At 48.4% G+C, this 25363-nt stretch overlaps 1 protein-coding gene across 1 annotated transcript; it reads left to right on the forward strand.

The window, feature by feature from the left end:
- The first annotated feature begins 121 nt into the window (after positions 1-121).
- Positions 122-19413, forward strand: PGM1 (phosphoglucomutase 1). The gene is made up of 11 exons (XM_010716041.3): positions 122-432; positions 10185-10347; positions 10723-10869; positions 11585-11710; positions 11951-12141; positions 12548-12702; positions 13277-13392; positions 16083-16218; positions 17622-17805; positions 18101-18235; positions 18744-19413. The coding sequence occupies exons 1-11, from the start codon at positions 187-189 to the stop codon at positions 18831-18833; spliced, it is 1689 nt and encodes a 562-aa protein (XP_010714343.3). The 5' UTR covers positions 122-186; the 3' UTR covers positions 18834-19413.
- Positions 19414-25363: the final 5950 nt, after the last annotated feature.

Below are 25363 nucleotides of genomic sequence, written 5' to 3' on the forward strand. Positions count from 1 at the left end.
CTCTCCCCGCTTAGAACCCAAGTCCCGCTGCCCTCGGCGCCCCGACGGCCGCAGCCCGAGCCCCGCTGCGCCTTTAAGGGGCGGGCGGCGCGGAGCCGCGCGGGGCGGGGAGCGAACGGGGCCGGCTCCCCCGGCTCCCCCCGCGCCCGCCGCCGCCGCGCCCGGAACTCGCAGCCCGGGCCGGCCATGGTGCACATCGAGACGGTGAAAACCAAGGCGTACGCCGACCAGAAACCCGGCACCAGCGGGCTGCGCAAACGCGTCACCGTTTTTCAAAACAATGCCCACTACGCCGAGAACTTCATCCAGAGCATCCTGGCCACCGTGCCGCCGGCAGAACGGCAAGAGGCCACGCTGGTGGTGGGGGGCGACGGTCGCTTCTACATGAAGGACGCCATTCAGATCATCGTCCGCATCGCCGCCGCTAACGGGGTACGCGGGGCCGGGGCGGCTCTCGGCGTGGCTTCGGGCCCGCGGGGCAGGAAATGCGGTGACAGCGTTACCCGCGGCTTCGTGAGCCTTCGGGACGCGCGGGCAGACAGTGACGGGCCGGGGAGAATGGCTTCCGACTGAAGGAGGTCGGGTGTGGGGAGGAAGTTCTCCGCTCAGAGGGCGGTGAGGCTCCAGCTCTGCTTCCAGAGCTGTGGGTGCCCCGTATCTGGAGGTGCCTGAGGCCGTGGATGGGCCCTGGGCAGCCAGAGCTGGTGAGGGCTTTAAGTTCCCCTCCAATCCAACTGTTCTATGAGCGCAGAGGTTGGAGAGGCTCTGACTCAGTGCTCCTCCTTACTGTGGGCCAGAGCTGTGTTTCGTACCCAGCAGCGTACACCGGTGGTGAGTTGTGCTGGATGGGCAGCGGAGTGCCTCCCTGTGCTGCTGAGAGCACAGCTGCATGGGTTCACCTCTGTCACAGCACTTGATCAGCCTGAGGCTAGCCCAGTAGGGACAGCTGGGCTGGAGCTGGGTTGGAGAGTGAGGCCCTTCCTTCCCCTCGGCCTTTTGCAAGTGGAGAATGCCATCCTCTGCTGGGCCACCTGGCTCCTGCTTGTCAGCAGCAGGCTTCCCTCGTTGCAGGGCTAGCAGAAGATGCTGAGTGGTTAGGGTCAGGCATTAGAATGGAACCTGACAATTACCTGCTTCAATTTCCCAGCAATAATCAGCTCTGTAACTATCAGGCTGAAGGGGAACATGACAAAATGTGAGATCACTACTTCCTTATGGCACAAAGAAGCACGTAACTGCCTTCTCGGACCACGTAGAAGTTTGCTTTCAGTGATGCATGGTGACTGGTCAGCATTAGGTGTCTGTCCCATGTCCCCAAGCACCAGCCTTGCCGGGTGCACCTGTGAGTGATGGATGCTACAGGCTTTCCTGTTGGGAAAGGCACAGCCACGGTTTTATTTATTTATTCTAAGGAGAGTTGGAGCTGAAACATGCAGCCTGACAGCACCTTGGATGCCCATGAATAAGCTGACTGGGAGGTTTGTTTGCTGGGACAAAGCCTTGGTTTGTTTAGGCTCTCACCCTGGTGGGCTGTGGCAGCCTTCCAGGCAGTTCTGCACTCTGTGCCTCAGTCCCAGCAGCAAGCAAGGGGCTGAAGGTGCACTGGGCTGGAAATGTGTGCTAGTTGCTCATAGCCCTCCTCTCGCATCGTGCTGGTGCTCACGTATGTGCAGCATCGCAGCACTGAGCTCTGCAGAGCAGGTCCTGGGGCCTGCTGGCTGGTGGGCATTTGCTTTGCAGTGTTTTGACCAAACTGATTCAGGGTGCTAGGAGAGAATTGGCTCTAATGTGAGAAAAACCTTCTGGAAAGGCAAGAAAGGAAACAGGAAGCAGAGAGAGAAAAGAGTGGATGAATATTTGGGTTAAGAGCCAAGATGCTGGTGTACAGAGTGAGAAATTTTACTTGACAAGCTTTTCATTCTGAATCATTAATTTATAAAGCAAGCAAGTAGCTGTGGCCCTGGGACAGGATGTTAGGCTTTTTCAAGCAAAAATTGATAAGATGAGAAGTGATGGCCTCACATTGTGCCACGGGAGAGTCAGATTGGATGTTAGGAGAAATCTCTTCTCCAAAGAGTGCTCAGCACTGCACAGCTGCCCAGGGGTGGGGGTCACCATCCCTGCGGGTGTCCAGAGCCATGGGGATGTGGCACTGAGGGACGTGGGCAGCGGGGGTGGAGTGGGATCAGGTTTGGTGACTTTGCAGAGCTTTTCCAACTGTAGTGATTCTCTGGTTCTCTACTAGCCATCTCCTGATGCAGGTTCTTTCTGCCCTTGTGGCAGAACAGAGAGAGTGGTATGGACTGTTTAATAAATTTACAGTAGATATAAATGTGAATTAGCAACCAGGAGGAGGAGGTACCATGACATGCTCTCCAAAGTGCAGAGCCTAAAGAGGCTTGATACAGTTGCTGGCTGAGTGTGAATTGCATGGGCCTTAGTAAAACACAAGTGTGGCATTGCCAAACTTAAGAATGCCAGAACCACCAGAGATGAGGTGGATGGAGACTTTCTTTATTAAATGCAAAATGCCCATTTTTAATAAGTTTCTATATATTTGCTGTCCTGGTTTGGAATAACTGGGGGATGCTTGCTTGCTTCCTGGTTCCTCTCTAATTAGGAATGCTGGTTCCCTGATAACTACTGCAGTGCAGTTGAGTACAAGCCTACGAATATCCTGTTTCAACAGAATAAATGTGAGGTAACTGGAAGTCAGCCACCCTTCCAAGAGAAAGGTGAGCTATTCTGTGTAAGAAACCCAAAGTTCTCAGGAACCTGCTGCCACCTGTGCGCAGTGTGCTTTCTTGCACAGCAGTAGCTCATCCTTCTTTCTGGGCTTGGGTGGTCTCCTGATGCCAGCAGCCAGGACTCAGTGCAATGCTCAGGCATCTCGTGGTGAGAAATAGTGAGGGGTAGAGAAAATGCCGCAGGTCGCTGTGCTGCACTGCTTTGTATGCAGAAGGTAAAGAAATATGAAGATAAATCTGGGCTTACTGCCCTTACTGCCCTTTCTGACAGCTTCTCTGCCTGTTTCTGATCACCAAGGTGTGTTGTACGGGGGTGCATCTGCTTGTATCAGCAGCCAACCCACAACTTGTGCCAAAGCAAGTGCTAAACAACAGTATTTCTGGTCCTAGGGGAGAAAGAGGTGATGGCATCAGTGCTTTAGGTGGCTTTTAGATCGGGTGTGGTGGAGTGGTCCTTCAGGTGCCACAGGAAAAAACCAAGAACCACAGTGTATGGTTGTTAGTTTCACAAATTAAAGGGTAAGGATGCTGAAGAGAGTTCTAGTTTGGTCTCCATCTGGAACAGTTACCATTCACCTAAATGCTGATGTTGGAATAGCAACAACTCAGTTTGCACTTCTGTGGTTAAGAAGTGTTTATCCTATTTATAAGGTTGCATTTATAAAAGTAAACTAACATAGACACTGTTGGTTTTGCCATTCTCAGTTGGCATCCAGCGTAGCCTCCTGCTTTGTTTTGGTCTGTTGTGCCAGGTTTCCTTTGTGTTATTCCCACTTAGTAAGCCTGACTTCTTAATTACATGAATAAAGCTTAAAACCTCTTTTTGTCATCACCTGTCAGAGTAGAACTGTGGCTGTACTGTAGCTTTAGGTTGAAAGTGTGCACAAGTTACAGAACTGAGGTTGTAAATCTCGATCAGATCACGTACCCAGCAGCAGGGTGGTTCACTAATGTTGTCACCTGCTACTTAACAAGTTTATTGTGCTCCAGTTCCTTTGCAAAGAGAGATTTTGCAGTGCTGCAAATTGCTTGAAGGTGTTTTAAATGCTGGGCAGTGCTTTGCATGCTAAACTCTAACCTGGATTTGTTTCACTGCTGCAGGATAAACAGTGCTCTACTAGAAATACTGCTCACTACCCTGCAAAGTTTGGTTTCCAGACTTTCCCGACTCAATTATCCCAGGGAAACCAAGTGTTTGAATTCTGTTGCACTGCTCAGCAGCTCTTTATTTGCTTAATTTAGTAACTCTGCTTCATTTTCTTTGTGTTCTTCTGCCACAGTTCCCTTGCTGTCGCCGCAGCCCCCATCTCACTCTCACTTGTTTCTCCTACCTGGATTTTAAGTTGAAGGCTGTCAAGGCAGTGGTGATGCTGTCCGAGCTCAGTGCCTTTTTGGAATAACTCCAGAATTTTCAGCTGAAGGGAAGAATTGGGGTGCTTTGAGTTAATCTTTGCAAATCCTGCAGACAGAGAGTTGAAATCCATACTAACAGGGGCTTAACAGTAATCTCCTGGAACAATGGCTATAAGCAGACACCTTGGCTCTGGCTGTGCTGGTAAGGATCCTACAGAGTCTGATGCCTTTGTCCTAGTGAAGCTTGGGATAGGTGAGCTGAACTTAAGGGGCATTACCTCAGTGTCTTATGGCTGAGCTCCACCAGGAACAAGAAATATATTCAATGGGTTCGTGTTCTTTCCTCATGCTTCTCTCTGAACTAATCAGTGGAGTGATTAATGCTTCAAATGATGAACTGAAATATATCACAGAAATAAAAGGAATTGTCTTAAGAAGGAGAAAAGCTAAAGGGGCAGAAGGAATCAAAATGTGGATGTTATCTGGAATTTACAGCCATAGTATGAGCTGCTGACATATGAAGCATCAGCTCTGCAGAACTGAGGATGAGGGTAGGTCACAAAGACTGTTGGCTGTGTCCTGCAATTGTCTAGAAGAGCAAACACCATTCTGACATTTTCAGGTAGTGTTGCTGTAAGTGAAATCCAGGAAAAGAAGTCTTGCAGGAACATGGTGCCTGCTGTGGGGTACCACCCCATCCTACCGATGGGAAGCATGCTGTTGTTTGCAGCAGGGGAAGGGCAGCTTGTTGCCACAGGCAGGTGTGGGCATGCTCCAGGGAGTTGACCTTTGGATGGAAGGTTTCTCAATCATGATTGTTGCTGTGTGCTCCAATTGTGGCAAAGGGGATCAGCTCCTACCTGCGTGGCAAACCTGGAGCCTTCTGTGGGGTCCAGAGCAGCCCTGCAGGTGACAGCTCCATCCCTAGCTCTGCAGAGCTTCTTTCTCTTATCTGCTTTTTGCCACCCGCCTGGCTTCTCTCCTGGTCCTCATTGGGGTGCAGTGTAATTATGGAGCAATGCAGGAAGGGGGCAGGAAGGAGTTAGGGAAACGTCTTTTCTGTTCTAAAGGAAAGCCATGAAATAACTGCAAAATATCCTTTCTGGTTTTTGCATTGTGTGCACGTCCCCTCCTCCCCCTCTTTTTCTTTCTTGAATGTCACGTACAAGACTGAGTGGGATGAGAGAAGGTAATGTCACAGTTTGTGGGGACAGGGGATGGGGCAGGGGTCAGCAACACCAAGTCCAGGGAGGAGTTGCATGCTCCGAAGTTTTGCTGAAATTCAGGTTCTCTCAAAATAGTCTTGTTTGTCTTTTTATCATTAACCAAAGTCAACAGTTCATAGCTTTGACTCTACTCTTGCATGCCTAAAGTGAATGGGAACCTACATGAGCAGATGGCTCTGCTCTGGCAGGTTGGCTGTTTGGAGCGGAAACATAGAATTGGAGACTTATAAAGTGTGACCACAAGAGAAAGCTAAAGAAATTGGGAAATCGGGATTATTTCCTGTAGAAAAGAGAGGATACTGTGAGCCTCTGTGTTAAAGGATTATTGTAATGTGCAAGAAGGTGTCAGAAGGAGGATTATGAATGGTTTGTTCTCTGACAGCTCAGGAGGACTTAAGCTGCAGAGAGAGAGATGTAGGACAGACTGCAGGAAGATGCTTCTGACTGCTCTGACACCACACCTGGAGACAGAGATTTCAAGAACAGGCTGCAGGAACTTTCTAAAGGGTGCCTGGGGGATGTTTGATCCCACACCAGCTTTGGGGAGGGATCAGAGGACCTGCTGAATTCCTTTCCATCCTGTAAGTGATTGCAGGTGTCCGAGCAAAGACTCCCAGGTGATGAATGGAATGAGCCTTTCCCTCCCCAGGGCTGAGGTCTGCCTCTTGAGTCCTTTACCCTTCTGGATCCCCTGGTAAGCGTGCAGACACCGGCCTAATCGTCCTGGTTGACCCATTGTTGGTGTTGTAGTTTGTCCCAAACAGTGATGTAGGTGTTGCCCTGGGATTGGGTGAGTGCCCCAAAGACAAGCTCCATGGATATGCCAGTTCTGACCCTGTGCTTTGCATGTGCTGCCTCACAACTGGATTCTGTATTTTGTTTGAAATAATGTATTTCTTTTTATGTATCTTAGTATGGCTACAGTGACTATCACCTTTCTCCCTGTGCTGAGTTTGGTTCCTCTGCTCCACAAGTGCAAAGTTCATTAGCTCCTCATCCAGCCAGTGTGTGGGCACCTGCTCAGGGAGGAGGAGGTGTGCCGCGGCATTTTGTGGCACAGAGTTTGGCTGGGGGAAAGTGCTCGCAGGCTTTTTCCCTGCCAGGGAGGCTCGTTCTGGGAGCTGGGCTTTGTTTTCTGCGCCACTAGAGGGAAACCTCAGCCTTTGCATGGAAATGGAGGCACTGCAGCTGCAGGATGCTGGAACAGCACGAAGATATAGGTGCAGTGTACACATGGATGGTTGCTGGCTGCATGGCACAAGCAGTCTTGCTGTTGGAACAAAGTAAAGATTGTCGTAAGAAAATCTGTCAATGTTTGGAGCGAAACAGTCAGGAAACGGTCCTGTGGGAGTCCCCACAAAGCATCACAGTTCAGCTGTGTACACAACTCCTTTTCTCCTCCCCTCCTTAAGTATGGAACAAAATGAGTCATTAGGAAGTGTATGGTCCTTCATTATCCAGAAATATCTGTGAATTCTGCCAGCAGCTTGGACAGAGGACTCTTAAGTGTCATAAAAAGGGAGACCATGGTTCCAATCCAGCATTTGAAGATGAGGGAGATGATGCTTCATTAACTTCTTGTATTTGGGTCTCTGGTGGCTGCAAGCTTTTCCAAAATTGATGACTTTGTCCTAAGCTGTGTTCTAATTTGAAAGTTTGGGGTTTTTTCTAATAACTTTTGTCATGCAGAGTGCCCAGGGTAGGACTGGTGTTGGTATTCAGCTGAAAGCATTGCTTTAGCAGTGTTTTAGCTGTTAATGGATCTCTCTTAATTAAGCAGAGGCTGGTTGTGCACTGCAGACGACGTCCCGTTATTTGGAGGTAGCTGGCGCCGGAGCTGTCAGGATGTCAGAGTGGGACTCGTGTAAGCGAAGTGTGGGTAACAGATCCGTTGCCTTCCATTTTAAGAGTGACCTTTAGCTTGCTGGAGGCTGCAAAATGCTGCCGTGCCCGCGGGAGGCTTTTCCTCCAGGGCCACGCAGATCTGCTGGGCTGGCAAAAACGCTGTGCAGCGCATCGGTGTGTGTGAGCCGGTGCTGAGCTGCTGACGGAGGGCAGGCGGACGGACGGTGCCGGCAGTGATAGCACAGAATGGTGAAGGGCCCTGCCTGGAGGGAGCAGAAGGTGGAGAAGGAGGCAGAAATCACCTTTTGCTGAGTGCTGGGAGAGCAGCGTGGGGTTGTGTGTTTGTTCTTCGTGACATTGATCCTCCACGGCAAGTGCAGAGAAACATCTTCAGTTACAGGAGCCGTGTTCAGCTCAACGTTTAAGGAGCTATTTTTGGGTGGTCAGCAACTCTGCTGAGCTTCTGTCCAGTAGGTGTGCCATTGCTGGTGTCAAGACTGATACGCTTTTTTAAAAAAATATTCTTTTTCTTTTGTATTTAATCGTAGTTTACTTCTTAAATGCATTTATTTGAAGAAAGAACATGGAAGCTGCTCCTCTGCCTCTGCTGACTGTGCCAACAGCTCCTTACAATGATCAGAAACCAGGAACCAGCGGATTACGGAAGAAGACCTATTATTTTGAATCCAAAATGAACTATTTGCAGAACTTTATCCAGAGTATATTTTTTTCCATAGACCTAAGAGATCGACAAGGATCTTCTATGGTAGTTGGAGGTGATGGAAGGTACCTTAATAAGGCTGCAGTGGAACTGATAGTCCAAATGGCTGCTGCCAACGGGGTTGGTAAATGCTAGATGACTAAATTCCTATGGTTGTATAGCTGATAAATGCAGAAAACCAAAACAGATTAGTCAGTGGGAGATTGAATTTTCCCGTAGATTTTACTCAACTGCTAACAGAAAACATTTTGATGGAAATGGGACTGGTAATACTGAAATTACTGTTTAATTACTGTTAAAAGAAAGTTAGCACTGAGCGGAAACCCGTACAGTGATTTCTGGTTGTGTGGGAAGCAGATGAGCCAGGGCTGTTTGCAGCAGAGCATGGCTCAAGCACCGCAGTGCTGTGGGGCACTGGGGTTGTATCTGTGTTTCCTGTTGCTTTTGAAGAAGAAAAGGCTTTGCTGTCTGTTCTGTGTTTCCTAATGCAGAGCAAAACTTTACACTAAGAGATCTGGCTTATGGGAATGTGTTTGACAGAAAAGCTTATCCGATCACAACAGGGTGATTTGTAATGAGCAATTGAATAAGAAGAAGAGATATATATTTTTCTAAATCAAAATGTTTTCCAGCTGGAAAAGAAAAATCCTCTGGCATTGCAAATTACTGTGTTCCTCTTAAGTCAGTGTATGGGCTGAGTCAAAGAGCTGGAAAACGTGCACAAAGCAAGAGCCAGGCCTGCTGCATGGGCTTCTCCACACCAGGACAGGTTTCCTGTTGGTTAAGATGAGTCTAAGCTGATCTGCATCAGCTGAGACTTCTCTGCTGCATTTCTTTCCAGCATTGTGTCCCGTGCCTGGCTGAAAACAAGTTTTGCTGTTGAGTTTGGTATTTTTTGTTAGTTATTTTTAAGTAGTCTGGCTAAAGCCTGTGACTTTGTTAATCAGTTCTGTGCTAATCTTGCTCTGTAGAGTAGGAGAGATGAGTCTGAGGATGTGTTCGACTATTAAAAAGCCACAAGGGAGGGCATGCATGTCGTAGTTTGGATGTGCAAAAGTGTCTGTCGGCATGTGGCAGAGACAGGTGCTGTCACCTCTGCAGGTGTGGGATCAGCAGGATTTCTGAGCAGCACCGAGCTCACTGTGCCGAGTGTAGAAAGCATGGTTTTGGGAGTGAAGAACACCAGAAGCATCAGTCTGTGTCACTGGGGTGTGGAGGGCACTCATGGGAGGCCCTTGCTGCTGAAACAAAGCATGAAGCAAAGAGAAAGCCAAACCCACATAGATCAGGCTGCTACAAATTCGATGTATGGCATAATGCATCCTGTGATCTAGGTAGTTGGGCACTGTAAGGGCAGCAATACTCTGACCAGCTGGTACAAGGGCTCTCACACCTCACACTGGGTTTCTAAGCTGCTGTTTCAGGTCTGTGCTCATGGCTTGCTGGACATCTCAGCTTCCCACTTGCCTGGCAGCTGTGGGGCTTAGTGCCCAGCAGTGCCACAGCCAGGAATGGTAGCCATCCCACAGAGCCAGCTTAGCACCGCATGGCGGATTCAGGCTGGGCAGGCTGGCTTTTGTCTTCTGGTTCCTCTTGCCTTTGAATGAAATTCCTCCTCTTTTCTCAGCTGTATTCACAGTCTAATCTCCTTGGCTGATGGAGAGTGGTCTGGTGTATTTTTAAATCTCTATCACCTCATTTGGGAGCTATGGTAAGGGGCATGTTCTCCCAGAAAAAGCATTTATCTTCTGTTTTACTACGTGAACCCCAGCAACTGAATCCTGATTACCTTGTGCTGCTTAGCACGTTGCTCTGGATTTAATCTCAGTGATATTACCAAGTTTATGGGAGGGAGGTGCGTTACCCGCTGAGAGTAAGAGAATCTGCATGTGGTCCCATGGGAGCAGTGATGATGATCGACTTTTGTTTTGCTTTGGCTTCTCTCAGTCCCATTGTGTCTTTTGAAAGCAATGTTCGAGACCACAGGCAAAGGTTTTTTTGTTTTGTTTAGATGCCTCTGGAAAGCTCTGCTCTTCAGTGCAGGATGCCATTTCCAGTGTTCATAAAAGAGAATGCTAAAAAGGCATGACAGAGCAGGGTCAGATGCTGATCTTCTAGTTATATAGCAGGGAGCTTGCAGCCTCTCAGGTTCAAAATGTTTGCTTCAGGACCTCTGCCATCCAGGTGCCCCTGACGAGGCCCTGCTTTACCTGTTGGCGTTGGGGTGTTTGGTGCTTTGGCTGTATTCAGATTTGAATCTCAAAGTAGTTTGTTCTGCCCTTTCATTTTCAGATTGGCCGTTTGGTCATCGGGCAGAACGGCATTCTCTCCACCCCAGCAGTGTCCTGCATCATCAGGAAAATCAAAGCCATCGGTGGCATCATTCTGACGGCCAGCCACAATCCTGGTGGGCCCAACGGAGATTTTGGGATTAAATTCAATACGGCCAATGGAGGTAAGGTTGCTTAGTTGATTCTTGTTTGTTTTGTTTCTGCTTGACTTGGCTTGTGTTGGAACGAAGAACCCAATTTAATTGTTTTAACATCACAGAGGTTCAGTGAGTGGCCTGAGCAGTGGGTTTCCCTGAACATGGAATTAGTGTGGTTACAGTTGGCAGGGACCTCTAGGTCCATCTGGTCCAACCCCTGCTCTAGCACTGACACCCAGAGCAGCTTGCTTGAGACCGCATCCAGAGTGATCAATTTGCTCACTGGTATTCCTCTCCCAGTGAGGCATTCCCAGCCCCAGGCCTTCTGGTCTACCTCTGTGTTGCTCCTTCCTCATGCTCTGTTTCTTTAACTTCTCCCTCCTTGCCCATTATATCTTGTAGGTCCTGCTCCAGAAGGAATCACGGACAAAATTTTCCAAATTAGCAAAAAAATTGAAGAGTATGCAATCTGCCCGGATCTCAAGGTGGACCTGGGTACCATTGGAAAACAGCAGTTTGATTTGGAGAACAAATTTAAACCCTTTACAGGTAAATGACTGCTCTTCCCCTTGGGAAGTTTCCTTTCAGGTGAAGCTGGCACGGGCCTCTGTAGGACAGGGACGCTTGGTGCTTTGAAGGGCACGTGGTCTGACCTTCCCTTCTCGTCTATTGGATAATCCAAGCAAGGATACTGTCCTGGTCATCATGGATTTATTTATTTTATTTTTTGCCTTCATCTCACCTTGTCTAGATATTTTAATTGTATTGTTTCTGTGCACTCGTCCCATTAGTTGCAAAGGTGCAAATTTTAAGGCTATCAGGTGCACAATTCATGCTGACGTTGGTGGAGATTGAAAGTCTGTTTTATATGTATTTTTGTTTCCTCTAATCCCACTCTACATATAATTGGAGTGGAATGGAAACTTCTCAAAGGGTATCTGGGGGGATGAGGTTGTGGCTGGAGTCTGTGACTAGCAGAGAACTGGGGAAAATGTTCGTCTTCAGGATTTTGTTGGTCTGTTTGGTCTGTAATCCCATTAGCAGTGGCAGCCCATAACCAAATGTTTCTTAATACAGGACCGTTATCATCATCTTTATGAAATGATTCTATGGAATGTTTAAAGGCTCTGTGCTGAGCCCTGGCCCTTTGTACTGAGGACTGTCAGCACAGTGGCTCATGTACTAAAATTGCTTTTCTGCGTAGAGTTCAGATTGTCAGAATTAGTTTATCTCTGTCTTGTTATTGTTGTTTTTTTTCTTCCAGTGGAAATTGTGGATTCTGTGGAAGCTTATGCAAATATGCTGAGGAACATCTTTGACTTCAATGCATTGAAGGAACTGCTTTCGGGGAAAAACCACCTCAAGATTCGCATTGATGCAATGCATGGAGGTATGGGTGGGCTTGGCTCTGCTGGTCTGTAGGGTTTTGCCTCCTTCTTCCTAGATCAGGCTTTTCCTCACTTTTTTGTTACTGACGTTTGAGAGCAGTAAGTCCTGTTGTGCTGCTGGATTGCTGTGAATCAGATATGCAGTTTGTCTTCTTGTCATTCTAATACCTCAGTGTACTTGAGGCGTAAGTCCTTCTTTACCCTGTGCTTGATTCCTTCCTTCCCACATTTTCCTGTGGCAGTTGTGGGCCCTTATGTGAAGAAGATCCTGTGTGAGGAGCTGGGAGCACCAGCAAACTCTGCTGTGAACTGCACCCCGCTGGAGGACTTCGGTGGCCACCATCCCGACCCCAACCTGACCTATGCTGCTGATCTGGTCCAAACCATGAAGACAGGAGAGTACGACTTCGGAGCTGCCTTTGATGGAGATGGGGTAAATGGGCTGCTCTGTGTCCATCTTTTTGCCCCTGATGGAGAAGGGAGGACATTGGCTGAGGGGGATGGATGTGAAGGCTTTTTTCTCCTCTCCCTTCTGTAGCTGCACATGGATGGGAATCACTCGATGCAGTTCACAACTGTTGGCAGTAGTTGACTACTGTGTAAATAATGAAGTCCAAACTGTACTTAAATGGCTTTAAAGGTTATGAAAAATCAGCAGGATGTTGAAATACTGTAGAGGTGTTGCTATTTAACTTTTTCCAAATGCTGTATTTAGTGCAGTACAGTAAAAAATCTATATCCATGGGTTTATAAGCCGTGCCAGCAAAGTAGCACAATCTCTGCATCACAGCCTCTTTGCACAAAGCCAGGACATGAGCTGTTTCTCTTGTCTTCGTCAGGACCGCAACATGATTCTTGGCAAGCATGGCTTCTTTGTGAACCCCTCTGACTCCGTTGCTGTCATCGCTGCCAACATTCTCAGCATCCCTTACTTCCAGCAGACCGGGGTCCGTGGCTTTGCCCGCAGCATGCCCACCAGCGGGGCTCTCGACAGGTAGCACCTACCTCTGTGCACAGTGCCCTGACAAGGCAACAACTGTCCTTTTTCTGTGTCTGACACGTGTCCGTAGTGGGGAGCGTGGGCTGCCCTATGGGCAAAGCATCTGGCTGCTGTGGGTTGAGTTCTGGGGTCACCGAAATGTAACATATTAATTTCAGTTGGAGGGTATGGCAGAGCTGGGTTCTGCTCTCGGCTCTCTTTTGTCTATATGGATATGGTCCACCCCCTCCCCCCACCACTTTGTGTTTTTTAAATTTTAATTTTAAACTGATAATCTATTTGTGAAATGCTTTGACAGCTACAACTGCAAATCAATTTAGAAGAGCTGTATGTACATACATATATTTATCTTTAGTTGTTCTTCCCAACGATCTCCCAAAAGGTAACACCAGGATAAAACGCAGCACTGCTGTACAAAGAGCAGCTCTTAATAATAAAGCAGAGACATGATCTGCTTTTAGTGCTACCCCTCAGGAGATGTGTGGTAACTGCTGGGGCTCCTGCTGCAGCGTTTCACATGGGTGCACTAAGCCCAGCTGTGTGTGACGTAGCCTTCTTGCCTTCTAAGGGTGGCCCACGCAACAAAGATTGCTTTGTATGAGACTCCTACTGGCTGGAAGTTCTTTGGAAACTTGATGGATGCAAACAAACTGTCTCTGTGCGGAGAGGAAAGTTTTGGTACTGGTAAGTGGGTGTTCCTCATCTCACTAATGGAGGCACTATTCCTCTTCGTAGTTCTTTACTGTGCTGGCCTACTTGGGGTTTATCTTTCATGTGAGGTTAATGCTTCTAAAATCATATAAGAAAAAAGCTCCCTGGTGAAAGCATACACAATGCTCAGAATTCTGTCAGGTAAAAGCTCTTTCCAGAAGGCATAAGGAGATATGCAGGAAGTCTAAGGGCCTCTTTACTAGCCCGGTCATTGAGTCTATGGGGATTAAGTGCAGTGTTAAATGTATTTTTCAACTCTTGGTGGCCAGGAAAACCTTCTAAATGTTTTCATTTCTGGAAAGAAATATGGTTTGGAGCATGCAGTTTTATTAGGGGAGGTTTCAGGTCACTATTAAATCTCCGAGCTTAATAGGGCCCTCATTTTCCTGTTCTAAAAACAAGGTATGATTTATAAAGTTTAAATTAACACTTGCCTTTGAACAGTCGAAGCGAGTTATTGGGTTACTGAGAAACAAAGCGAACATCTTTAGGAATTTACCAGGGGTGCAGCGTGATGCATGGCTGTTATTGGTGCAGGCTCTGCACCGTGCCTGAAACGTGCAGCACTGTGTGGCTGGTAGGCTGCAGCCTGATTGCCTCATGGCATCTGCCCACCCTGCCACCATTCTGGGGTTTGTCTGGCCTGGGTTGTCCTTAAGGTCTTGTTCTTCCATTGTGTGTACCGCTCAGGACAACGGGGCAGCCAGAGGTGCAGGGCTTGGGGAGATCTAGGTGGGATGATTGGGGGTCAAAGCTTGCATGTTTCCTCATATTTTAGCCTGCTTTAAGGTGTTTCATGGAGCAGGAGTGGCTTCAAATACCAGATATGAAGTGCTTTGTGGATCTCGGTCACAAAATGTTACCACCTGAGCTTTTTGGTAGCTGAGGACATGGCACTGCAGACTGGCTGAATGCTGGTTGCCGTGAGGCTGAAGAAGTCGCTGGGGCAAAACTTTTGCAGTCAGATGCTATTCTAATAAACAGAACTAGGCCTCAGTCTGGAAGGAAAGGGGAATTTTGGATAATCTAGGTATCTCTGTAAAGATAACTTGAGGGTAATTGTGAGCATAGGAGGATTTTGGAGTTTAGCCCTGAATGATTTCAGCATGCGTTAAGTTTATGTTGCGGCCTTTAGCTGGTGAGAGTGGCTCAGCATTTAGAAAATACAAACAACAGCAGCAAATGATTCATGGAGCTGCTGATAGGAGCTGGGCTCTAACAAGCAACTCTCTGAAATTGCTTCCATCTTCTGTTGCATGTGCAGTGAGCTCATGGTTTCTCTCCAGCCCATGATAGGTAGGTGACTACATTGCCAATAAAAGTGACTGAAAACACTTGCAATGGGGCTGAGAGGGAGGCTTGATGTTTTGGCTGTGCTGCATCACACCTGGGCTGCACGCTGGGGTCGTTGCTGGGGGAACACTGGGAAAGGACCGGGGCAGCCTGTGCTGGGCTCCCTGCAATGCAGAGGGCGTTGTCTGTCTGGCAGAGGCCCTTTAAGGAATGAAATGGGGTGAGGGAGGTTGTTCGATAGCAATTTAATGAGGAGTTGTTTGGAGTCTGACAGTGTGAGTGCTGAATGGGAGCAAGGTGAAGGAGCAGCCAAAGAGACCCGGTAAAAATTGAAACAAACTGCGACCCGGCGGGACCAGGGTCCAGCAGCAATTAGAGTAATGCGACGTGACAGAATTCCTGCTTGCTTTCTGGGGTGTTTTATTCCAGCAATAAGTTGATACATCACATGGGACTCCTGTTTATTTAGCATTCCTCTCCATCACCTCTGTGCAGCTCTCAGCTGTGCAGGGCTGTGAGGATAATTTACCACCGCATCCACAATGTGGGGTTTGTGTCTCGCACCTCGTGGCCCCAGCTGATTTTTTGGGGGGTGAAATGGTGGCTCTGGCCAACTCTCCCCATTGACAGGTGTGCCTTAGCTCCTTGGGGTTTTGCTAATACTAGCCCGCATGTTTTCCAGAACCCAAAGGATAAAACCCAGAAGCTGTGCATTGAGCCTAGCACTGAGCTAACCAGTCAGGAAGATGGAGGCTGGGTTGGGTCTGCTCTGGCTGCTGTTGGATCCCACATTTGACTCTGGTGTTTGAGGCTGGGATGAATTGATCTCCTTGTGTGAATGAAGTCCTCGTGCTGCTGCCCCTGTGGCTGCTGTGCTCCCCAGCACCCTGCAGTCTTGGAGCCGTTAGGGTTTGGCTCCCTCAGCGAGGGCTGGCATTTCTCCTGGTGCTCAGCCAGCGCCTGCACCATCAGGGTATCCTGATTCTGCAGACTGTGTGTGACAGCTGCTCAGAGGGGCTGATGGTAGTTCTTGAGCTGCTCCTTTGCATTTGCCTTTTTATTTATTTATTTATTTCAATGACCTTTTTAGTGCACATTCCCCATTGCTTCCTTGGGAACAGAATGGAGGATCTGTGAGCAATGAGTATGTTTTAAAGGGAACCGAGTGTTTTATTTGGGCTGTAGCTGAAAGCAGATGATATCTTGAACTGCTTTAACAACACACGAGCATCCAGCTTGTGAAATGCCTTCCATTTGTGGGGCTGTACTACTGCCAGCTTGGTGGAGGAGCAGAGGTGAAGCAGAGCTGTGCACAGGCTCTGGCCTGGCAGGAGAACAACATAATGTGTCTGTGCTGTGGCTCTCTGCAGGCTCTGACCACATCCGTGAGAAGGATGGGCTCTGGGCAGTCCTGGCCTGGCTGTCCATCCTGGCTGCCCGCAAGCAGAGCGTGGAGGACATCATGAAGGATCACTGGCATAAGTATGGCAGGAACTTCTTCACCAGGTGAGGAAGTGCTCCAGGCAGCTCGTCCTTCCCTCTGCCCTGTGGCCAACCAAGTATGAACCCTTATGAAGGAGCTCAACAAGCTGAGCACCAACAGCACCAGCCTTGCTACCACAGCAGTTTCTGCCTTGTTGCACATGCTTTTTCTGTGGTGTTGCAGTGGTTTGAAGCTCCCTGGCTAGTTTGTGCAGCTTCTGTGGGTCCAGTAAACCTGTGGGTATTTACCTTGACCTTTCACAATGTCCAGGTTAGAATTTGTTACTCTGAATACAATCTATTCAGTATCAAACTCTGTGAAGGTTGTACAATTCTTCTTATATCTATCTGATAGGTAGTATTTTTTTTTTTAAATTATTTATTTAATGGAGATCTTTTCTTGCAAGAATTTTTCCTACTTTTAGAACAGTATGCTTCTTTAGTTTACATCTTACAAATTCGTTTGTAATATCTTGAGTGATGACTTTGCCTCACTGAATGGGCACCCAGCTCCTAGACAGTTATTTACCTGGTTGAATTTTTGTCCAGTTCCAAAATACTCTTACTTTAAACTACTATAGACACAGGAGATGAAAAAGGAGAACTGACCTGCGCATGAGCAGAAGAGGGGATGCTATCTGGATTGAGAGTATTAGGATAGAAATCTTTCACTTTGGAAAACCTACATGAAATTTCTGTCTCCAATTGCTAAATGTAAGAACTTTTCCTGGTTTTTTTTTTTTTTCATACCACAAAGCCAGCATACATCTAAGGCATTTAAAGCTGTGAAAGAAATGCCAAAATCTAGTATAAAAAGGTAGGCTTCAAGCACCAGAGATACGTCTGCATAGAAGGCTAGGTGGAGTGGAAGGCAGCTAGCAAGCCTGTGCATGCTCTGTCTGGCTGGCTGGGCAAATAAAAGCAGTGCAAATCACACTGGCAACCAGAGTAGAGAGTCTCAGGTCCTCATCTGTGCACATGCTGGAGCTGCTGCACTTTCTGCTTCTCTTACTTACATTAGCTAGATCAAAGCTGGCACTGGGTGCTATCATGTGCTGTGATCACACCTTTGCTTTGCTGTGGGGACGCACTGAGGTGCTCAGGCAGATCTGTTATCAGGAGGAGCCTGTTGAGATCCTATTAGAGGAATTGGAATAAATGCTTTGCAGCCAGTGTTGTTGGAGTCTGGCCCTTCATCTTTCTCAATTTTAGATGAGATTTTTAGATCTGAGATAGGTTGCTGTGTATCCCACAGATTTGTGGGATTTGCACTCATACACTGCTGCATGTGTCCTCTCCTTTCTTCTGGTCCTTGTCTCCAGTATGAGTAGAAAACATGGGGCTGATCACAGCGTTGTTAAACAAGGAGATTGCAGAACACTGCTGCTAATTACAGACCTTCTTAATCTTTGTTTTTACTGTTGTAGATACGACTATGAGGAGGTGGATGCAGATGCAGCTGGTAAAATGATGAAGGATTTGGAGACTGTGATGTTTGACCGCTCCTTTGTGGGGAAGCAGTTATCAGCTGGTGACAAAGTCTACACAGTTGAGAAAGCTGATAACTTTGAGTACCACGATCCCGTGGATGGAAGTGTCTCCAGAAACCAGGTGGGCACTGTGCTGCTTGGGGTGGCCGTGGCCTCTGAGAGATGAGTGCTGAACACTGGGCATCTTTGTTCACTGCATCTCCCCTTTCTCTGAAGTCAAGCAGTGCATCTGACCCTTGGAAAAAGTTTTTCTCCCCTGTGTTGGCCAGCAGGATCTTGGCCTTTGTGAAGGGATGGGGAGGGGATGCTAAGAGAGGGAGGGCTGCTTGGAGCAGGGCCGGGCTGGGCGCCTCGGACAGCACTGCCTGGGTACCCAAGGAGCACGTGGCTGAGCAGCTCTGCTCCTCTCTCCCCAGGGCTTGCGGCTCATCTTCTCCGATGGCTCTCGCATCATCTTCCGGCTGAGCGGCACCGGCAGCGCTGGAGCGACTGTGCGGCTCTACATTGACAGCTATGAGAAGGATGCTAAGAAGATCCACGAAGACCCACAGGTAGGTGTTAAATCTGAGTCGTGGCATCGCTGGTTCGCAGCCTTACTAAAAAGCATGGATCTTTGCTTAGTACTGCTTTGCTTAGAGCCATGCGCTGGGTGTCTTGGAAGCAAGGGCTTTGATATCTTCAATCCCAGTGTAAATAGCTTTTAAAAAAGCTCTGTGTGGAATAAGCATTACTTATTCAGAATCTCTCACAGCTGCTTTTGCAGTTAGTTTTCCTGTTTACGTTACATCTGCGGCTGATTCCAGGTGTGAAAGGACGCTTTCCAACCTGAACTGACCTTCTGGGCAAAACATTGCTTCACTAGGGATAAGACGAGCTCATTTCTGTGCATCATCTAATACTGAAAGAATCCTCATTTTCTATCCCCCAGCAAATAGAACTCTTTGTGCATGGCTTGCTGTTTTTGACAAAGACATAAAAAATGTGGGAGGTGGAGGCGATGCGCACAGGCTGCGCGTGGTGCTCTGCCCCCGGTCCTGAGCCATCTCTCCCCTCTTGCAGGTCATGCTGGCTCCTCTCATTTCTATTGCACTGAAACTCTCACAGCTTCATGAAAGAACCGGCCGCACCGGTCCCACTGTTATAACATAAAGACTCATCCTGGCACCAAGGGAAAGAAGGCAGCCCGTCGGGTCTGTCACTATAAAAGGAATATTAATTTTATCTGTGTATTTAAGAACACTGCCCGCTACAGATAGACAATAAAAACCAGCTCCTGTCAACACTTTGTGTGCACATTGCTGTGCTGCTTTTCTGCGTCACACAGCACTGCTGGCACGTTGGTATGGTGCTCGTTAGCTCGGCCTGTTGGGTTAGCATATGTACTTCTTTTTTCTTCGCTTAAACAAAAGGCTCTAGAAATAACAAAGAACCCAACTCCCTGAATTACTGATGAATGTATTCTCTCTCTTGGACACTTTCCTGGAAAAGAAGCGCACTTTACCCTTGTTCATATGTTGTCTTTAAAATTTGATGTCTTTGAATAAGCAATGGACGTGCATTAATACCGAGTATTTTTCACTCGCGTGGATTTTTTCCCTTTCAAAACAAATTATGTACATTGCTCTCTATTTGCCTTTCTATCTGTATAAGAAAAAAACCACAACACAACCTCCCTCAAGAAATAACCAGTAACAGTCGTTGCAGGATATTAAAGTGGTATGAGCTACAATTACTGGTCCGTGTTCTTTTATTTTCTCACACCTTGATTTTCTTTTGAAGACCAAAAGACTGTTTTGATGAAGTTGTTTGGTTGAATGGCAAGATCCTTGGAATGATCACAGTTGCATGCATTAATGTGCTAAGTCTTTTCCAAGGGCATGGAGAAGGTGACTTTAGAATCAGCTGTAGCTGCTGAGTGTCAGTGCAGCTCCCTGCCCTCGTGCTGGGGCTGTCCTCTCCATGCTGAGCTGGGTCCTGCTCCCATCCTGGCCTGCTGCCATTGTGCTGGGGAGGATGAGGTGTGCTTGCGTTGCCCTCAGCCACCAACTTAAAACCCTCCAGCACAGGGGCTTGAGCAGGTAAACCCAACTCAGTCTCCCCTTTAGGCTCTTAAATGATGTTAACAGAAGTAGTTGCATCGGTGGGAGTGATGTTAGGGGGGTTTTCCTCTTTTGCTTTGTGTGCCTTTGTCACCCAAGCCCTGGCTGGACTGGACGGTGCAGGGAACACTGCCCACACAGCTGAAATTCAGGCTGGGTCCCTGGGCAGGCCTGAGGGAATGGCTCTGTTTTCCAGGAATGTGAAGCATCCCACCTTTGCCCTCTGCACAACGCTGCCAGCAAAACTTCTGAAGTTGATGCAGATGTGCTGACAAAAAGCTCTTTATCTCATCTTCTGTACAGAGATGAGGTGTCTCTTCTGACAAGCAGACCTTCTGCTAAATCCATGCTGGCAGCTTTGCTGGCAGAGCTGTTTTCATGGAATCACAGACTGGTTTGGGTTGGAAGGGACCTTAAAGCCCGCCCAGTTCCAACTTCTGCCATGGGGCCAAGAGGTTTGCCCAGGGCCCCATCCAGCCTGGCCTCCACGGATGAGGGAGCCATCTGTTTTGAGGCAGGACAAGTTAAAACCTAAGCCCCCCCAGCCTTGCTGCTACTCGTGGTGTGCCTGAGCCCTGCTGCTGGAGCTCTGGTCCTCAGCAGCTGTGTGCTGGTGGGAATGCCTGTCACTTAATGAAGCACAAGGAAAGAAATGCAAAACCCCAGCAAAATGCTGTGGCTTTTGCATTCAGAGAAGGAAAAAACAGTGCATCAGACCTGATTTGTGTGTGAAAGGGAAGTTCAGTGTGGTCCAGCCCATGCTCCTTGCTTATACCCTCATGCACAGAAAGGTGTCAAAGGGAGTCTGTGCAATCCAGGCTGAGTCCAAGGTGTGAGCATGGTGCTGTTTGGGACTTTGATCCCCTCTGTCGGAAAGGATGCCTGGCTGGGTCTGGAGAGGAAATGCCTTTCATTTGGCAGTCATTGCCTTGAGCCTTCTCTGGGTGGCACTGGCCACGTGTAACCCTCTTGAGTGCCTCCTGGGTCACTTCAGGCCAGCCCCTGCCAGGATGGCAGAGGAGCACGGGTGACACAGAACTGAGACCTGCTTGTTTCACCCTGCTGCCACATCTCTGCTCCGTTGCCTTCCCGTGGTGCAGCACACATGGGGCTTGTCTGCCCCTTTTTCTGTTCAAGCAAATCGCTGCTGGGAAACCTCCTTTTGGGTTATTTTCTAACACGTGTACCGGCAAATACTGATTTCACTCTTGTGATAGATGTCCTCCTTCCCTGAGAGCTGGGCTGTGTTAAAAATGACCCACGTCTGCAATTGCCCTGTACTGAGGGGCTGACCCCCTCTTCCCTTTTTAATCTGCAGTGGAGGTTTGTCATTGTGTGAATGAAGCACTGGGGCTTTAATGAAGGATGCTGCTTCCACACCATGTCAGGCATCGTTAGTGCAGACGCTGCTGGGACTTGTTGCTAAAGGAATGCGTTTGCCAGTGCCCAAATTAATCCAGGAGTCGCCCAGCTTCTGAGCACTCAAAGCCTAAATCAACTTGACAGCTTCTGGAGGGACAAATATGGTGTGGAAACATTTGATCTCTCAGCCAGCTAATAACTTGAAAACAATGTAAATCAGTGATTATAAAATGCTCGGAGAGACAAAAGGAGAATTTACATTTGCTTCGTAGAGCTCCAGTCCAGCGTGACTCTCAAAACAAGTTGCATTTGCAAGTAATGCATTTGTACTTGTGTGGACATCTTCACCTCTCAGAGCCCATTGGAAAGCTGGGTCATGTCCTCCTGGTGGCACAGACTGGGGTGACCCGGTGCTGTGTGCGCTGCTGACACAGAGAGGCTGGTGTGCAATTTGGGGGGGCAGTGGAGCAGTATTATCTGTGCCACGTGTGCTCCTCCTGATGGAGCCACGTTTTGGGCAAGTGAATGAAAGCCTTGGGGCTTTGGCAGTGTGTAACATCTCGACCAGGCACAAAGCTTCCTGTGCTCTCACAGCTTTGCCGTAGGTACAGTTGCTCTTTCCCCTAAAGCAGAGCACTGCCCCACTGGCTCGCTGAGCAGCACACAGCTCTCGGCCCAAGTGCCAGCAAGCTCACTGTGAGCATACAGCAAATGAAGGCCAATTGCTGGGATAACTCACTTAGCTCCAAGGGAGACCTCCACTTGAAGCTACCAGGTTTCGTTATTCATAATTTTCTCTGGAAATTCACTTTTACCCTGGGGCTGGATTACAGTGCGTTCCTTCCAAGGCTGCGGCTGCCTGCAGCAGCAGAGCAGTGTGCTCAGCCCATGCTGCTCTCACTGGGCAATGGAGGTGTTTGTAGAGCCCCAGCCCCTCCGAGCTTCTGAGTATTTGCATGAAAAATTACCACTGCTCTCTTTGCTTCTCTTCAGGCTCAAGCTGTAGGCTGCTGTCCCGAAGGAGCCCAATCAGATCCAGATGTCTCACCAGTTGTGTGTGTTTTTTAATCTTTACCCCAACTTTACATAAGGCAATATCTGATTTCTACATGCAGTCTCCACCGCCCAGAAATGAAAATACATCTCAAGCAAAAAGCAAGACATTCAAGGAGTGGAAATCCTCCCAGGAGTGGAAAGAAGCACCAGATCTCGGGTTTCTTGTCCCAGCCTCGGTGCCAGAAGCCGGGTGCAGCGGTGGCAGGGTCACTCTGGCACTTGGGATCACAGAATCACAGAATTGTAGGGGTTGGAAGGGACCTCTAGAGATCATCGAGACCAACCCCCCAATGATGGTTTGTTCTGCTGGGATCGGTGAACGGCGCACCCACCACCTCTCTGGGCACCTTATGCCAGTGCCTCGCTGCCCCTGTAACAAAAAAAATTGGATCTGGGAGGATCGGGGCCAGCAAACCTGAGCTGGGGCTGGGGAGGAGCAGGGCCGTGTGGGTGAGGAGGAGGAAGGTGAGTTAACAGCAAGGCTCAAGAGCTGGTGGTGGGTGGAGGTGAGGGACACAGGATGATGTATGGACACCAGAAGGAGTTCAAGTTTCAGAGCAATGATTGGTGGTGCAGGGTGACAGCCAGACACGCTGTGTGTTGGTGTGCAGCTCCCTGCGAAGGGCTCCTTGAGTCACTCCTGTGAACCTGCCTGCACCTACAGCAGAAAGAAAAGTCAGCAACAGTGCTTTTTGGAGGGAATGAATGGGCAAAGAGAGGCAGTGCTGTGTCCCAGTGAAGCTGCAGAGCTCTGTACCATTCCTCTCTGTGTTTATGCACTGCTCCTTGGAGAATGGGAAAGCTGGAGGGGAGCAGAGGAGTTTAGGAAGTTCACAAGCAGAGCGTTTGTGTTGTTTCTGGCATGGAATTACCAGCTGTGGGCGTCCCTTCGTGGTGCCATCCACCTCCCACAGCCACAACCGACCCCGCTGCTCCCATTAAGGGTGTCTCAGTTGGTTCCTGGCACAGCAAGGCTTGGGCTGTGGGTCGGGGCCACAAGCAAGGTGCAGCCGGAGCCAGAACGAAGCTGATCAGTGTGGGATGGAGTGCTGGAGGCAGCTGCTGCTGAACCGGTGCTCTGCCTGCTGCTCGGGGCCACGTGGGATCCCCACAGAGAGCCGCTGTCCTCAGCTTTGTGCACATCTGTGAGCGCAGTCACTGATGTCCCCTCCCTGGGCAGAACACACTGCTGACGTCTGGTTGTGGCTGCGCTAATGCTGTGCATTAGTCCTGAAAGAGAAAGGGGAAAGAGAGAAGGGTTTGTCTCTTCTCCTGACTATGCAAAACCGAATGAAACAGGAGACAGAGACTACAAATCCACCCTGTCCCAGTGCAGCCCAAAGATAAAAGCGTTAAAATGCTCTGTAATTAGAGCCAGCCTCAAAGAAGACATTTTATGACGGCAGTAGTCAGATGCTCAGCTCTTACACCCTATGGCACAGAATGAAAGAATGCAATTTTTCAGCGGTGCTGAGGTTCTCATTTGGCTCAGCAGCAGTTCAGAGGTATTTTTCCTTTTATAAGAAATATGAACTGATAGTGAGATTCCGACTGCTCGGGTGGCACAGAAATTATATATATATTTAAACGATGGTCTCTTCTGGTTCCTACACCTTTCAACATAAGCACTGCCTTTTACAAAGAACCAAAGCAAGATGAAAGCATCAGTTATATGCCGCATAGGCTCAAGAAGTTAATTAGTACGTAAGTGTTATTCTGAACAGTTACATCAGTGTTTGTTAGGTTGCTAAATGGCCCCCCAGGCCTGATGGGCTTAGCCAGGAGCACACGAGCTCCTACCAGACTGCAGAGGTGAGTGTACCCTGTGCAGATCAGCGCTCAGCTTTGAGTGTCCTCCTGATTAAACTGTTGCTTTCATGGAAACGGAAGCTCTAGGTTGTATGGAGAGTAGAGAAGTCACAGGGCTTAGCTTAAGGGCTGATTTCTAATCTGGGATGACAGCATTCAGCCTGTGTTATAACCACCTATTCAAGCTTATTTTTGACATTCTGCTTTTTCAGTGTTGAAACTGAAAACTCAGTTAGCAGCGATCCCCACAAGCTTCCTGAAATCAAGAGTTGAACTCCTTAATGAGCAGCACGTGGCTGTCACACCTCCTGCACATCGCTGCTCAGAGCTCTGCAGCCTGATCTCCTGAAGCCCTGGGCAGCCACCCACCTCTCTGCACCCCTTCAAGGTGACACTGGGGGCTGTGGCACTGAGGGATGTGGTCAGTGGGCATGGAGCAGGTGGGGTGTGGATTGGGGAGCTTACAGGAGCACAACACTGCTGGGCATCACTTGTGTTGTTTGCAGCTTTAAGAACATGGTTTCAAGACTTGAATTCAGGGATGAGACAGAAAGAAATGTGGCAGAACACAGACAGAGCCGCCTGGGTTGATGTTAGGGGAATGTCACAGTGCATGAGAGTGTTAGGGTTGGGGTCAGACTTAGGCTTTGCATTCAGGTTAGAGTGAGCTCGGCCTTGGGTTTGAGTTGGGTTTAGAGTTGGGTTCATAACTTGTCCTATTGGTAGTAATGTGATGCCAGAGACGAGCTGCCAACTTTTAGCTGTGTGTGTGCTATTAAAGTCTGCGTGTAACGAGAGCCCTGAGGACAGCCCCAAACTGTGCGCTGCTCCTGCCCAACTGTGGGTGCAGGGAACACACTGCTGCCCCTGGGATGAGAGCAGGGGGACCCAGAGCTGCAGGGCATGCTCAATTTGGCAGGTTGGTTTGTGCAATCAGGGCAGCGCTCTTAAAGCAAAGTTTTCTGTAATTTCAAGATAAACTTTATGATTTGTGTGCTTGTTACTTCGAATGGAAGAAGCTTACTGTAAATTGAAGCTGTTTATGGTTTCCTGTATTGCAAAGCAATACGTGGGCAGGGCTGCTGATTAGCGCCCAGCTCCCAGCAACAGGTGGGACAGCAGAGCTTCTGGCACCACCTCAAGCATTCACTGCTGAAAACATTTAGGTCAGTACTGGCAATGTAGGATTTTGTTCTTCTGCTTTCACAAACAAATGAAAAAAAAAAAAAAAAAAAAAAGAAGAGATGGAATGGATCCATGCAAATTAAAAAGTAGCAGAAACTGATCTGGGCATTCACAGTTTCAAGTACTGGTGAGCTCTCTATCATAGAGGGAATCAAAGGCAATTTTTAA

Source organism: Meleagris gallopavo, chromosome 10 (genome assembly GCF_905368555.1).
Source record: "Meleagris gallopavo chromosome 10, MGAL_WU_HG_1.1, whole genome shotgun sequence".
NCBI lineage: Eukaryota > Metazoa > Chordata > Aves > Galliformes > Phasianidae > Meleagris > Meleagris gallopavo.